General features: G+C 33.6%; 2 protein-coding genes across 3 annotated transcripts; one reads left to right on the forward strand and one right to left on the reverse strand.

Moving 5' to 3' along the window:
• Positions 1–278: 278 nt before the first annotated feature.
• LOC114178485 (glucose-1-phosphate adenylyltransferase large subunit 3, chloroplastic/amyloplastic) lies at positions 279–7,434 on the forward strand. Its single transcript, XM_028064419.1, has 15 exons — positions 279–625; positions 1,538–1,651; positions 1,785–1,958; positions 2,054–2,146; positions 2,434–2,517; positions 2,622–2,677; positions 4,878–4,971; positions 5,058–5,170; positions 5,324–5,396; positions 5,474–5,554; positions 5,800–5,886; positions 6,197–6,301; positions 6,561–6,667; positions 6,739–6,799; positions 7,102–7,434. The coding sequence occupies exons 1-15, from the start codon at positions 413–415 to the stop codon at positions 7,201–7,203; spliced, it is 1,557 nt and encodes a 518-aa protein (XP_027920220.1). The 5' UTR covers positions 279–412; the 3' UTR covers positions 7,204–7,434.
• A 519-nt stretch (positions 7,435–7,953) lies between these two features.
• On the reverse strand, positions 7,954–14,347 carry LOC114178486 (DEAD-box ATP-dependent RNA helicase 58, chloroplastic). Of its 2 annotated transcripts, XM_028064420.1 has the most exons (10): positions 14,067–14,347; positions 13,888–13,981; positions 13,699–13,812; positions 13,449–13,571; positions 10,821–10,925; positions 10,243–10,401; positions 10,101–10,169; positions 9,787–9,876; positions 8,964–9,104; positions 7,954–8,267 (listed from the first exon to the last, which is right to left on the reverse strand). In XM_028064420.1, the coding sequence occupies exons 1-10, from the start codon at positions 14,330–14,332 to the stop codon at positions 8,001–8,003; spliced, it is 1,428 nt and encodes a 475-aa protein (XP_027920221.1). In that variant the 5' UTR covers positions 14,333–14,347; the 3' UTR covers positions 7,954–8,000. The 2 variants fall into 2 exon arrangements, with proteins under 2 accessions (XP_027920221.1, XP_027920222.1); XM_028064421.1 differs by lacking the exon at positions 14,067–14,347 and having other exon boundaries at positions 13,699–13,808; positions 13,888–13,983.
• Positions 14,348–16,126: the final 1,779 nt, after the last annotated feature.

Raw genomic sequence — 16,126 nt, forward strand, 5'->3', positions numbered from 1 at the left:
AAGACATAATACTAATGAGATATAAGATATAAACTTAGACTAATATTTCCATATATAATAACTTGTATATGGAAGATAAAGTGGTGATAATTCCATAATCTAAACCCATGGAATATTCGTCAATTGGTGATGCCAAACAAAATGTAAGGACTAAAGTGTGACTGAACATGTGCACTTATTTTGTAAAACCAGTAACAAACACAAACTAAATTGGTGGATGCTGTTGAATTTGGATAACGTGGCCCAATCTTCCAAAATAACCGGATATGCATGTAAGCAAATCTGCACACACACTACACATTACACACATCGCTGGTTGCTCTCTGCTTCTTCTGTACGACATAACAAAATACACACACAAGACAACCTTGAATTACCAAGTACGTAAATTCCCATTTTCTCCCCGGAAAAAATGGCAGCCTCCGCCGGCGGCCAGATAACGGTGTCCTCAACGGTGCAGTTGCATGGAATGGGGTGTGGTCGGAACTGGAAGGTTGTCAAGTTTTGCAATGGTGAACTCATGGGACGTAAGCTTCACTTAAAAACTGCTTACTCTAAGAATCTCAACCCTCAACACCATATATGCATGTCTCTCGCAACCGACCTATTATCCACTGAATCCAAGGTTTACCTTACTCCTTTTATATCCTTCTCTTCTACCACGAATTCTATAATTCATTCACATACTTTTGATTTTCACTAATCTTTACGTTTCACATCATTTTCTGCAAACAAACTGTTAGGAAAAAATCACGCACTAAAAATAATAACCTCTTCAAAGCACACCTACGATTAAGAACAGAAAAAATAAATAAAAGTACACAGAAAATTTAACATGATTCAACACCTCAAGGCCTACATCCACAGACACTCAACAAAATTTTTTTATGGATAAAAATTGCAAACCCTTCATAGTGTAATTTTTCTGGCCAAAATTGCAAACCTTCCAAAGACAGATAACTATCCAAGCCTTACCAAAGTCCCCCGTACACCCAAGAATTGCTACTCTCTTCTTTATATTATTGAATGTGGAACTTTGGTGAATACTCACTTGAGAACCAACACAAACAAGGTCAAACATGTCAACAAAAATTTAGATTCTTGTTAAGGTAGAAGGGATACAAGAGTGTTAGGGAAATAGCTTGAATGGCAATAAACTTTCTTGCCCAGGATTTGTTGTTTCGAACGTGGTTCATATACACCATAACCACGAGCTTACTTTGTCAGAAACAAACATTCATAAAGTTGAAGCCAGTTGTTCAATATATATATTGGCCCATGCATGCTGCAATTGGATACTTAGGTCCACCACATCACCAATATAACGTAACGGGACTCATTTTTTTTTGTTCCTTTATTTATTTATTTATGTGGATATAAAACCAATTTGACATTCATTTTAAATTTAATCTATTTAGATCCGATCGACTAGAATTTGTTGCTTAACTCACTTGAAAAATAAGAATCATACATTAAGTTTTGAAGTTAGTGTATATAGCATTATTGAGTTTTGAAGAAGATGAATGGGGTAGTGCAGTTGAGAGACTTAGAAATGGAAAGAAGAAACGCAAGAACAGTGTTGGCAGTAATACTTGGTGGAGGAGCTGGAACCCGTCTCTTCCCTCTCACTAAGCGACGAGCCAAGCCTGCTGTAAGTTTATTTCCCTTTAATTTACCATTTTTATACTTATTCTATCAACTATGAACATAATGGTGCATAACTAAAAATTGAACTCTTGAGTGTTACATATAAATTTATAGCTGAGGAGTTTGGTATGGTATAGGTTCCTATTGGAGGTGCTTACAGGCTGATTGATGTGCCAATGAGTAACTGCATCAACAGTGGTATCAACAAGGTCTACATTCTAACTCAGTTTAACTCAGCCTCACTCAACAGGCACATTGCACGTGCTTACAACTCTGGTAATGGAGTCACCTTTGGAGATGGCTACGTAGAGGTATCTGCCATCATGTTTCATCTTTTACTTCTTCTTAGTCATCTTCAAAAATAGAGTTCCTGAAAGGTTCTTAAACAGTGCATGCTCTCTTTCAGGTTCTTGCAGCAACCCAAACCCCAGGGGAGGCAGGTAAAAAGTGGTTTCAAGGTACTGCTGATGCTGTGCGTCAGTTCCACTGGCTCTTTGAGGTATTAAGTTACACTCATTCATGTAACTACAACATTTAGACTCAGATCGTGTTTGCTTCAGCGTTGAAAAATTTATTCATAACACCGAAGCATTAGATGCTTCTCATATGACATGAATTTTTTATCTTTTAATTGATTTTGGAAACTAAACAGATGCTGATTCTGTATTAGAAAATCAATTCTAACCAATTCTACATTATTTTGACACATAATCATATATATGTAGAATTAATCTCCTTTTCTATGATGAAATTCGTTGTGTAAGTTTACTTGTTTGGCTGTTGTAGGATCCAAGAAGCAAGGGCATTGAGGATGTGTTGATTCTTTCTGGGGATCACCTCTATCGAATGGATTATATGGACTTTGTTAAAGTAAGGCGCTGTGCCATAAAACCAAATAATTTTCCCCCCTTTCAATTCAGTTGATGCAATCAAATTATTGACTCTCAGATGTTTGGACTCATTTTCATATGCAGAATCATCGGGAGAGTGGTGCAGATATCACTCTTTCATGTCTGCCAATGGACGACAGGTAGGTTGCTTGCATCACACATTCTACCTTTCCAATTATTTCAACATAGAACTTAGTGCAAATGTGTTGATTAATGGGCTGTCGTAAGGGTTTGGTGGACAATGAATTCTTATTCAAAGTTAGTAGTATTCATGTGATTCTTTATATCGGCAACTGGTAAAACAGAAAGATTGATGAAAGAATCAAAAGAAGTCATACAATTGATAAAAGAATAGTTAACAAAAATTTTATTTGTTTGAGTGAACAGAGTTGTCAACCATGACTATTTAAGGTTGATGTAATCACTTAGATCTTGTAAGTACAGAGCGTTGAGAAATTATTTGAAAGTGTGTTTTAATCCAAACTCATGGTATCATCTCGAAAAGATGAATCCATCAACAAATATTAGTGTCTTCAAGAGGTGACACATTTGGAAGAAGTACTAAAAGAGGAGGAAACCCCTCTAGAAGAGGAAATAATGGGATCAAACAAATCATAAAGAAAAAGACTATTGGAATAAAGGCAAATCACAGTGTTATAAATGCAAAAGATTTAGGTATGTTCAAGAGGATTTCCATTTTGGAAATCAATATCACAATTCATTTGGTGAAGCGGGAAATGGTGAAGGAACCTTGTTCTTTATTTGCAAAAGACAACTCAAGAGCATAAAAACTATGGTATTTGAATAACGATTGCGATAACCATATAGCCGAAGATAGAGAAACTTTTATTAATCTGAATTCTTCATTTACCTAAAACATTAAATTAATTGATGAAGAGTATGTTGAAGTAGAAGGCAAAGTTAGAATTGGAGTTGCAACAAAGCAGTGAGGTAAGGTAATTCATTATACTTTTTATGTGCCAAACTTAAATGAAAATCTGTTGAACATTGAACAACTTTTGCAGCATGGTTATTCTCATTTGATTTGAGAATTGAGAGTTCAAAACTTTGTATCCAAAAGGAATAATTTTTGTTGTGATGAAAAGGACAAATAAGAGATGTTTCATACTTTCTCTTAGTTATGAGAGAAAACTCAACTTAATGTTAGAGAAGAAAATGACTATCATCTATGACACAACACAATATACTTGAAATGTTAAATTACAATGACCTTATGTTTATGGGATATATCGTGTTGTCGAGTTTCTTTTAGTTGTATGATCAAGATGTTCAATCTTCTGTGAGAACATGTGCGTTGAAATCTTACATTCATTAGATATATGGCTAATTAATAATAATATATAAAAGAGTGGAAATCTTACATTACCAAATTAGTTTTGAAAGATTAAGTTTCACTTTCTTAAGATTGCCAAATACTTTCTTAAGAGAATACGGGATTTAAACTATCCACGATCGAGAAGAAAACTTGAGTATGTGAAGAACATGTGCTTGTTTAAAATCAGCATCAAAATTCCCAAAGACAGGAGTAGAAGCCAAGGAAGTATTAGAATTGGTGCACAAAATGTATATGGTCCAATGAGTAGCCTTTCTAATGCTCAAAAATAGGTATATTATCATATTTATTAATGACTTGAGTTGACTCACATGACATGATGAGAAACAAAGTTGTTTGGAAGAAGACACCATTTGAATCATATAGTTAAAGAAAGCCTTCCGCTAACCATCTTAAAAAAAATATAGTAAAGTTCTCAACCAAAAGAGAACAAGGCCTAAAGAACCAATTGTGAGATTTGTTACACTTTTGTATCAAAGGACTATATTTACCACTTAAAGTAAAAGGTAATCATTAGTTGCGATATTTGATTAGACGAATTTTTGGAATTGACAAAACAGAGAGGAGGGGAAAACAGTTTCAACAACTACTTTTACAGCAAAATTCGAACACCTAAGAAATGAAGAATTAACTTCGAATACACGAAGGTGTAATTATTTTGGAACCATAAATTTTTTAAGAGGCAATTAAAGAAAAAGGTGGGGGTAAGGTAATGCAAAAAGAAAGTGAGGTGATTGAAAAGAACAACACATAGAAGTTGTCAGAGAAGCCAAGTAACAAAGAAACTGTTGGTGTGAAAATGAGTAAATAAAGGAAAATATAACCAATCAATTTCATTTTATTTTTCTTTAGCATTGTTACGACTAAAACCCACAAAGAAAAATCAATCCAAAACAATAGCTGAGTCAACAATTTCAATCAATAATTAAGCTTAATGATATTTATTGTATATTAATGCTCTAAACTCTTCTGTGCAACGATGACAGCCGTGCCTCAGATTTTGGTCTGATGAAGATAGACAACAAAGGAAGGATCCTTTCATTTAGTGAAAAGCCTAAAGGAGAAGAGTTGAAATCAATGGTACACTTTATGTTTATTATAGTAATCACTCCCGAAAAGTTCCAACAGTTAGAACCACTGCTAATACGTTCTGCCTTATAATTTAGAAAGTGGATACAACCGTTTTGGGCCTTTCGAAGGATGAGGCTCAAAAGAAGCCATACATTGCTTCCATGGGAGTGTACGTCTTCAAGAAGGAAATCCTTCTTAATCTACTAAGGTACTGACCAATATCTAGCTAAACGTTTGGCTTTTTCCTGTGGTTCACTTCTTCTATTAATATATTCAATAAAAATACAGAAATATGCACTGAGAATAAATTGATCTTGTTGCAAAGCTTGATTGTTAAGTGCTACAAATTACTTTAATTTAGATGGCGCTTTCCCACTGCAAACGACTTCGGATCAGAGGTTATTCCTGCTTCAGCTAGAGAATATTATATGAAGGTATGAATGAAAAAATCATTGCATAGGAATCTTTTCTGCTTATTATTTACCTATGCTGTGACAATCTCTGTGTGCAGGCTTATCTCTTCAATGATTATTGGGAAGACATAGGGACCATCAGATCATTCTTTGAGGCAAATCTTGCCCTCACTGAGCATGTGAGTGTCAAATCACCTTGTTGAGCTTCAATGACTTGAATTTGTTGAATTCATTAGTTATTTGTGGGAGGTATGCTATATGTGAACATAAGAAATGAATTGAACTGTTAAATTGAAATAATTAACAGCAAAAAAAAATTCATTTAATCCTTTCAAATTTCATGTCATAGAACTATTTTCCTTGTTCAATGATTGAGATCCAAAATCTTTCTTGCCTAGAAAAGCTTACTTCTGTAATTTTTCAGCCCCCCAGGTTTAGCTTCTACGATGCAGCAAAACCAATGTACACATCCAGGAGAAACTTACCACCATCAAAGATTGACAATAGCAAGGTCAGTTCTTCAAAATTGCTCGTGATGAATTTTGTTGGTAATTCAAACAAGACGTGCCAAAGCCTTACTGCATGGAGAAGAGTGAACTTAATTTGTTAGGCATACAGCAAAAACAATTATTTAACATACTGTTGCATGCCTATATTATCACATGCAGAATGCTGTACCCACAAGTATGGAGGAATTCATGTGTTTAGATGTTCAACAATTATTTTACTTACCTGTTGTATCCCCATCCCCACACCAGAAAACCACCTCTTTTCTGCTTTTAAATATCAACCATAACATTGTTATTTGTCCTTTCATGCAGATTGTTGATTCAATCATATCACACGGAAGCTTCTTGAATAATTCCTTGATAGAGCATAGTGTTGTTGGAATCAGATCCAGAATAAACTCAAATGTTCATCTAAAGGTTTGGTGCACCAATTCTACCATCTAACCATGTCTGTTTAAAAAATTATAGAAGATGACGATGCATATTGTTATAAACATTGCCATATATACATACTTTGTTGCTATTGTGCATCAAGTCTCAAATTTATAGGTTAACATTCAAATTTTTTGTTCCGCAGAAATATAATTGTATTTATGGTAGAACATAAATTTGGTATTTTTCTTAGGTGCGCGCTCATCTAGTTCTATAACTTCTGGTGCGTTACACTTCTTTGCAGGATACGGTGATGCTTGGTGCTGATTTCTATGAAACCGATGCAGAAGTGGCAGAGCTCTTAGCTGAAGGAAGGGTTCCAATAGGAATAGGAGAAAATACAAAAATCAAGTATGCATTATAATGCTCACTATTTTAACCATTACTTCCTCACGCTTTACTCACTTCTCACATTTCTGCAGGGACTGTATCATTGACAAAAATGCTAGAATAGGAAAGAATGTTGTTATAGCAAACTCAGAGGTATGCTCTTGACACTACTCTAAATATATATAGCATTACAAGAAGACTACGTGACACACATACCAATTGATAACCAACTTTATTTGGGGCTATGATGCTCCTAAAACTTTTTGTCAATTCACTAAATCACTGTATAAGAACTAATTAACCTCGCTTGAATTTTCTCTTACAACCCTCAAATAAGTGAGACAAACATTTTCTTTTTACTGGAACACCATGAAAATTCACAATAGTTTAAACTATAAATAAAATCATTTAGATATGCTGAAAAGTGTACTAAATCTGTCTTTAATTACTTACAGGGCATTAAAGAGGCTGATAGATCTTCAGAAGGGTTTTACATCCGTTCTGGGGTTACCGTTGTATTGAAAAACTCAGTAATTGAAGATGGACTCGTCATATAATAAATTCGCCCGCGATTTGTTTGCCCCGGTTTACCAAGAATTTGAGGATGGGAATGTTCTAATTTTTATGAATAATAATTTTGAAAAAAGAAAAAGCATTTAAAAACTAAATATCAATGTGCTGTCGAAATGATATATCTGGACAACTTTTCTGAGAATGTACTTATATATAATACTTATCAACCTCAGTTATACATTTTCACAGCAGTAAAATATGTACAGCTTTACATACCCAATTGCACTGAACTTTTCTAGATCGGGCTCCTTTAATGAGAAAAATCATTCACTTTTTCGGAATAAGAGTCGAAGTATGAAAAATAATGAAATGAGTTTAATGATGATGAGAAATGAGTATAGAATTTAAAGGATCACCTTTTCAGTGGTAGTTTGCATTGTAGCCATGTTGCACGCATCTCTTCGTGGTAGTCATTATTCCTTAACTGAACAGGAGGTTTTTGATATTGTACGTGAGTTCACCTGCCAAGAGTGTCAAAATCCCTTTTTGTCTCGTGAAAATAATAGTATTTTTTGAAAGGTTACCGAGAATCCTCCTTTAATTGCTGAACACACTGTGAAAGTTTCATTTAATTACCGAGAATTTCAATTTTACATCAAAGTTCAGGAACTATATACATACTTAACCATTTTTCTTATCTCCAGTAGCTTGTTATTTTAATATTCTATAGTTCCCCACATGATGAAGATCATCCAGAATATAAAACGTTTCTAAAAGCGAGATAACTATGAAAATACAGTCAATTTGAGGCACACCGTATTTATATTAATAAGCTCAAGGTTTATGGAACAATAAGCTCTTCACAGTCAAACATCAACTCGTTTTCATATCTCTGCAGAACAAATCGCTCATCTGGAACAATAATGCTGGTAACACTACAATTGATGTCAGAAAAGGGCTTTCTACATGTTCGGCCTGCTCGATGAAGATAATCAACAGCAGTCCTTGGCAGATCAAAGTTGTAAATGTGAGACATTTCTGGAAGGTCAACCCCCCTAGCAGCTATATCTGTTGCTACAAGAAGATAGCCACCTCCTTTTCTAACCTCCTGAATCAAAGAAACAACACACTGTTGTTACCAACCATTTTCCCCTTCTCAATTTTAACTTGTCATATATTCACAAAATACACATTTTAATGCTACTGCCTCCGACAGACTTAGGAACTCTGACGAGAAGGTTTAAATAGAATTGAATTAAGAATTCGAAATCAAGTAAGTCTTAGGCAAACGACTGGGGTGACGCTTGAACTAAATTTTCCCCACTTGTAGTCAATGTTATCATCCTCAGCCAATACTCATCAAAGAGTTCCCTTAAATTTTGGTTCACTAATTTATTTGCCAAGGGCAAGGGAGTAATGTCAAGGATTCAAGGCTGAAGAGTGCTACCAACACACCTTTTAACACTTTTCAACACACTATTTCCTATCAATTGTAATTATGTGCGTCCCACTAGTTTGGGAGTAGGATCCGCCAAATGGAGAATGAGAGTCACATAGCAAGACTCACATGAATTTCTTCCAATAGGAAAGGAAAATGTGTTGCTACTATTCTTGCTAAGGTTTTATTAAAAATTAACTAGAATCCAAACTTATTTCGAACCAAGCTACAGTTTATTAGACTGAAGGATGACTGTTAAAATGAATTTAGATGCAGAATACAGTGGTAAAAAATGCACAGGGAACAGATGACTAGGGGTCTACCAAAAAATCTCCAATCAATATCAATCCACTGGATGGCACTTACCAACAGTGAAGCTGCTCGTGAATTGAAATTCATTTTGTCTTCAAGGAGGAGGACATCCAAATCACCTTGGTATGATGTCTTCAAAAAATCAATCAGAAGGGATGTTGATGGAGCCTTTCCAGCCTTTTTGGACTTCTCAGACTGCATAACAGAATATGTAATATTTAGTCGACAGATTTCACATAATACATGACCAAGTCTAACAGATATTAAATGTAGATATATGGGTTAATCATTTGAAGGGCACTAACTGTTAAGTAATGATCAATAGATGCAACCAAGTCCTATAAATATGAACTTTAAGCAGATTTACAGGGAAATTATCATAACAGAAGAAAGGACCTCATGAGAAAACCATAGTTATGCTAAATCTATAGTCTGTCACCCCAGGTGCTTGTATTTTGTCAAAATTAAGCAAGATTTGAATCAATGATCATCAACAATGCACTTACTCACAAAAGTGAACCTTGCAATTTAGAGGATCTTGATTCGAGAAACTGTTCAACAGCTCAAGCACTAATGACAATCACAAGTTCACAACTACTAGAATATAAATTGTCAAATGTACCAGCAGATAATAGTAATACAACATGGGAAAGTATTTTATCAAGGAATGATAATTATACAATTTATACAGTTTCTCATGCCTGGGACTACCCAAAAATTGTAAAGGAAAGTAAGGCATATATTAACGTAAAATGTTAAAATTTAAACTAAACTTCCTCTACTCCCAGATCGTTACCTATTGATTGCATAATCTCATTGATGCAAAATTGTTATTGCATAATCTAATTGAAGGAGGAAAAGAAAGTTCTTAGCATACCTGCTCAGCAACAAATATAATACCAGACTCAGGTGCATCAGATTGTAACAAGGATAACAGGGTTTGTAATTTTCTTTTGGTTTCACATCTCTGATAATTGAAGTAGCAAAAGAATTTAGTTAGTAGCAAAGATAAGTACTTAATAAACAAGTGACTAAAAGTTGAAATTTAAACAATTTTAAATACATCTTTCTAAGATCTATGGGGACAGGCAGATATGTTAACCAAGCATTGAAAGAGAAAGACGCACACATTTTTACATGGAGAATTAGAGATACACAAGGCTTATTTATTCAATAAACAATATTTCTTACTATAAATCTATGATATAGGCGAGATGGCATGGGCTCCACTGCACTGACATGAATATGGACCACATCTCTCTGCAAAACAAATAAAGAAGTCAGACAAAGTTTACGGTACCTGAAAGACAGACATACAATCGGACCAACATACCTTTGTCCATTTTTGCTGCACAGAGTCATGAATAAATCGGTTATGCTGTGGTATAGATGCACTGGCAAAGATTGTCTGACGGTTATTGCAAGATGAATATGAAGTCAAAATCTTTCGAAGAGAACTCACTTGCTTTGAAGAATTGAAAATACAGTCAACCTAAGCAGAAAACAATACAAAATAATAAGAAATAAATATTTATAAAGTTGATGAGGGGCAGAGAGAAGAACTGGTGTTGGCAATATATAATCTCAAGTCTTGTATTTTCATATTTCACAATTGGTAATTTCTAAAAGGTGTAATACTGTTTTCCACTTTCCACTCATGGTAATGTGAAATAATAAAATCTAATATGCTAAAAAACACTTTCGAACTACCTTTAACTTATTTCACTTAGCTGAGCCCTGATATACATATCTTTTTAAACCAATTATAGTTGGATGGTGGTGCGCAGTCATATTTATTACTTCTAAACCATGCAGAGACAACAAAAACAAGACATATCTGGAAATTTGCTTTTACATTTTACTAAAAAATGAAAGACTAGGTGACTTAAATTTGAAATTCAAAACTCTTGCCTCGTCAACAATCAGCACACGCACAGTTTCAAGCGAAAAAGTATGTCTTTCAAGCATTTGGCATAAACTCCCAACTGTTGCAACCACTATTGTTGGTGGCTCTGCCTGAAACCTGAGAAAGTTAAACGAGCAAAAAGGGTCTTTTCTATAAAACTTAATGATGCAAGCGACCAGTTAAGAGAATATAAAAATCAAAGTAAACGAAAGCAATGTTCAAAAGGAGCAGTCAGTCGTATATCATTCTCATGTCATATGTAAAAGTTTGGGATACATTTGAGTAAACAACTTAATTAAGCACTTTTTCAATAAGCTTTTGTCAAAGTGTTCATCCATAAACCAAAAGAGCTTATCTTGATAAGCTTTTCCATGAAGCTTATTGAAAAAAGTTAAACAGAGCTAAAGATAAGTCATAAGCCACTTCCATGAGAACAAATAAGCACTTCCAATGGAAAGAATTGATAATATTTAAAACATAAAATTATCTATACTACACTGTACAAGATGTAAGGACTAAATGGGCTTTTAGAATATTCAAACCATTTTCCTATAAAGGTCTAAGGTATAAAAAAGACACACAAAACTAAAGGATTTGGTCATTGATGCCTAATCTGCAATGGTCAACACTAGGGGTGGGCATGGATTGGATTTTTAATGATCCAATCCACATCTATTTTAGATCCAAATAATTGGATTAGATTTTTGACCCAAATCCATAATTTTAGCAAAAGTAGTTTGGATTTTTTAAAAATCCAGATCCAAATATTTGGATCAAGTTCAAAATCCAGAATCCATTTTTTATAAAAGAAATTTAAATTGAATTTTTTAAAACTTGTGTCATTAAGGCCCGGATGACCCGGATGGACCCGAGGACCCGGACGACCCAGATGGGCTCGACGACCCGAACGGGCTCGACGACCTGGACGGGCTAGACAACCCGGACGGGCCCGACAACACGAACAGGCTCAACGACACGAACGGGCCGAACAACCCGAATGGGTTCGACAACCCGGATGGGCCAGACAAGCCAGACGACCCGGATAGACCCGTCCAAACAGTCCGGGTCATCGGGCCCGTCCGGGTCGCCAGGCCCATCTAGGTTGTCTGCCCCATTCGGTTCGTCGGGTCCGTTCGGGTCTCTGGGCCTGCCTAACCCGTTCGGGTCTTTGGGCTGCCTGACCTGTTTTCGTCAGTGGTCCCGCCTGGTTCGTGCGGGTCTTCGGGTCCGCGTGACCCTTTCAAGTCTTTGGGTCTGGCTGACCCGTTCGGTTCTTCAAGCCCGCTTGACCCGTTCAGGTCATCGGGCCTGCTTGGCCCGTTCGGATCTTCGAACCTGCCTGGCTCGTTCGGGTCTTCGGGCCCACCTGGCTCATCTGGTCATTGGGTCTGCCTGCCCCGTTCAGGTCATCGGGCTCACTCGAATTTTCCGGATCGTTGGGCCCATTCGGGTCATTAGGCCCGCCTAGCCCGTTCATATCTTTAGGCTCGCCCAACCTCTTATGGTCGTCAGGCCTGCCCGATCCGTATAGGTCGTTGAGCAAGGCCCGTCCAAGTCTGAATTTAGCATAGTCCATCTCAACCTTTAATCTAACCCAACTAAAAATTTAAATTGAAAATTTGGATTGGATTTTTTGGATTATCCACATTTAAAAATCTTGATTTATAAAATGGATATCCAATCCATAAGATATATAAAATGTAAATTAGATTGAAATCCAGATCCATTAAATGGATTTTAAATGGATTGGATTTTTAATAAAATGGATTATAAATGGATTGGATTGGAGCAAAAATGGATTGGATCAAGAAAATTAGATTTTTTGTCCACCCCTAGTCAACACCCCATCCGCTAGCCATTTGCATTATAAACATTAAGAACAAATAAGCACGTCCAATAGAAAGAATTTATAATATTTAAAATATAAAATTATCTATACTACACTGTACAATAATTAAGGACTAAATGGACTTTTAGAAGATTCAAACCATTTTCCTATAAAGGTCTAAAGCATAAAAAAACACACAAAACTCAAAGTAAGGTTTTACAGTTTATTTATTGGGCCAAACAGCAAAACAACAGAAGACTCAAAATATACCAAAGAACATAGGTTAAGTTATCGTCACTTTGACCGATCAATCACATCTACAAGCTTCGATAACAACTACTCCCGTTAAAGAACTCTCTTAAAAATCTCAATTGCTTAACGAATCCAAATAACTTTAAGCTGTTTAATGTTTTTATTCCAAAAATGATCAGTACCCTAAAATTAATTCACACTACATATCTATAATACAAAGCATTTTGCATCCATGAATATCTGTGGCTTCCAAAAAATGGAACAAAGTAAAGTAAGAAATTAGAGAATGAATTAATTGCATCAACAGTAGGAACATAATTAGATATTGTACAGAAGAGTCAATAAAATTTACTCAGAAGGTAGAAAAGTGTGAGAAGCAAGAAGAAAACCCATTATCTCTCAAATAATCTCCAAAAAGATTAAAAAAGAGGAAATCCTGTTGTGTTAAGAAGATTTCAAAAATTGCAGCAGCATTCATTTGGTAATCACTGAGAGTATTAGGTTAAAAATACTATAATATAACTCATTAAAGAAAAAGACAAAAGGGTTCTACCTTTAACCAAGTCTTGTGTCTTTTTAGTGTTCCTCCATCTAGCAGAGCCATGATGGAACATGACTTTTGCTCCCCAACAACTCCAGTTGGCTTTGCAGCCAATGCCCTGGCGACCTTAGTGACCTTATAATTGAAATTTGTTTATTCTTTAGCACTAGTAGTGGCCCTTACCAAGGGAATTACCCCTTACGTGTTGTAGTAAAAATAAGCAACATACTACTATGACGTCACAGCTCAAAAATATTCTTACTTGCATTCCGAGTTCCCGGGTGGGCACAACAACTAGGGCTTGCACAGAGGATTTTGCAGCATTGATGAGGGAGTGAATCAAAAGCAGGTATGTGAGTGTCTTCCCAGAACCTGTCTAGAGAAGAAATGAAAATAAGCCTACACATGAACATCGATCAGAATGCAATAAAAGGTGTAAAATATAAATAACCTGAGCATGAAGAATGCAGTCACGCCCGGAAAAAAGGTAAGGCAAAGCTTCCCTCTGGATATCTGTGGGCATTACATATCCAATCTCTTCCATCCTGAATAACATTCTTCAAATTCTTAGCACAGAGCAGAGCAGGAAAAAGAGAAAGGAAAAAAAAAGGAGAAAGGTCTTGAAATTGCCTTTGCAATATATGTTGAGGAACGTGAGCTTGGCATAATTCTCTGAGAGTGGAAGTGGTGAGCGGTGTTGGGGTTATGGGAGAGGTATCGAGAACGGCTTGTGGAGTTCTGAATTTGGAGTTGCGATTAAGGTTAGTGGCGTAGGAGAAGTGTTTGACAAAATGATTGTGAGGAGGAAGGCCGTAACAGGTAGGAGTTGGTTTTTCAGATGAAAGAAAACGAAGAGTGGGAAGAGACCACAACAGTGAGACCGTGCTGCAAGCCATCGCTTCTCAGATAGACAACCTGATTTACGGAATTTCTGTCATGATATTAATATAGACAATAATATAATAATTACGTTTAATAAATATAAAAATTTAATTAGTCTGGATGATATTTGTTTTATGTCCATCAGGTTGATATCATTTTTAAAAAAGTGTAAATCGATCAATTAAAAAGAAAATTATCAAGGTCCTCTCTAAAAAAAAATTAAAATTGTTAATATTCATTATTTTTATCACTAAATCTTAAAATAAATATTAATACTTAATCTTATACGTAATTTTAAGATAAATATTAATATTTAATTTTATATGTAATTTTAAATATGTTAATAACTTTTTTAAGAGACTTATTTGAGATATTTTTTAAAACGTTACTCAATTAATCTCTTTTAAAAACAGATATTAAAATAACACATCCAAATTGATACATCTAATTAATTAAATCTATATTTAATTAATCAAAATTTCAAAACTAAAATAGTAGATGTATACGGGATATCTCATTCTCTGTATAATCTCTCTATTATTAATAATATTCTCCATTTTAACTTTGGAATTTTGGTGAATTAAATTTGCCTATTATAAATACTCGTAGGATTCTGTCATATATATTATATTTTCTCGATTAACTCATACATAAATTTAGTCATAATCATTTTCATAATTTATTTAATTACTCTTATTTAAAGTTAGTTGTTATATAATTTAAATGTATATATATATATATAATTTTTCATATAATATAGAATTAAGAATTTAAATTTAAATTTAAATATAATTTAACCTGGTAAAATTGGTTTCTAAAATAAAATTTATATTTTATATATTATAAATTGATTATTCCTTATTTTTAATACACTTACATCATGTAGAGTATTAATCACTGGTACGAGAGTAACAAACAAAATTTTTTATAATAGGTTTTAATTTAAGGCTGATGTCAGGCTACAAAATTAATATTAAACCTAATTTAACCTTATAAATCATTTTATATGATTAAGTTCAATCTCTCTGACATTTAAGTTTTATATTTTTTGATCAGTTTTTATTTTTCTTCAATTCCAATAATTTCATGTTTTTACTATTAACAAAAATAAATCATTCAACAACTTATATTAGTTTTCTTTGTTTTTTTTATTTCAAAAAATATGAAAAATAGAATTATATATATATATATATATATATATATATATATATATATATTCACAACATTGATTACTAACATAAATACACGTGAGTCTGTAAGTCTGTACATATGTATGTGTTTTTTAAATATATATAATATTAAATTATTAAATAATTATGTTATAATATTAAGTTAATATATAAAATAAATTTATATTTGTTATAAAAGGTGGAATAAACGAAATAAAGACGAGAAAATAAATATTAAGGAATATAAAGTACATTACATTTATTAAAAACAAAATGGAATAAAAAGAGAAAATAAAAAGCATTGTTAATGAATAAGAAATAGTTGTTAAAATAGTTTTGTAAAAAATATATAAAAATAATTGTTACTTTTTTAAAATAAATAAATAATTACATTATAAATTATAAATAAATAATTAACAGAAATTGTTTTTAACTTTAATTTAAATTATAAAATTAAAAATAATAAATTATAAAAATATAAATTTATAAATATAAAATTACAAAAAATCAAAATTATAAAATTTACAATTTGATAGTTTTATAATTTGATACCTTCATAATTTTTGTGTTTTCATAATTTCACAGAGTTTGATAAATTGATAATTTTGTAATTTTGTAATTATTTAATTTTATAATTTT

This window comes from Vigna unguiculata, chromosome 3, assembly GCF_004118075.2.
Source record: "Vigna unguiculata cultivar IT97K-499-35 chromosome 3, ASM411807v1, whole genome shotgun sequence".
Taxonomy (NCBI): domain Eukaryota; kingdom Viridiplantae; phylum Streptophyta; class Magnoliopsida; order Fabales; family Fabaceae; genus Vigna; species Vigna unguiculata.

Excerpts from the sequence above, each read along its gene's own strand:
- LOC114178485 (XM_028064419.1), top strand. The coding sequence starts at position 413 with ATGGCAGCCTCCGCCGGCGGCCAGATAACGGTGTCCTCAACGGTGCAG. Across the intron at positions 2,678-4,877 it reads TGTCTGCCAATGGACGACAG|CCGTGCCTCAGATTTTGGTC; the intron begins GTAGGTTGCTTG and ends CAACGATGACAG. Across the intron at positions 6,800-7,101 it reads TTGTTATAGCAAACTCAGAG|GGCATTAAAGAGGCTGATAG; the intron begins GTATGCTCTTGA and ends AATTACTTACAG.
- LOC114178486 (XM_028064420.1), bottom strand. The coding sequence starts at position 14,332 with ATGGCTTGCAGCACGGTCTCACTGTTGTGGTCTCTTCCCACTCTTCGT. Across the intron at positions 9,877-10,100 it reads GCCTATATCATAGATTTATA|AGATGTGAAACCAAAAGAAA; the intron begins GTAAGAAATATT and ends TTCAATTATCAG. Across the intron at positions 9,105-9,786 it reads TTATATTTGTTGCTGAGCAG|TCTGAGAAGTCCAAAAAGGC; the intron begins GTATGCTAAGAA and ends TCTGTTATGCAG.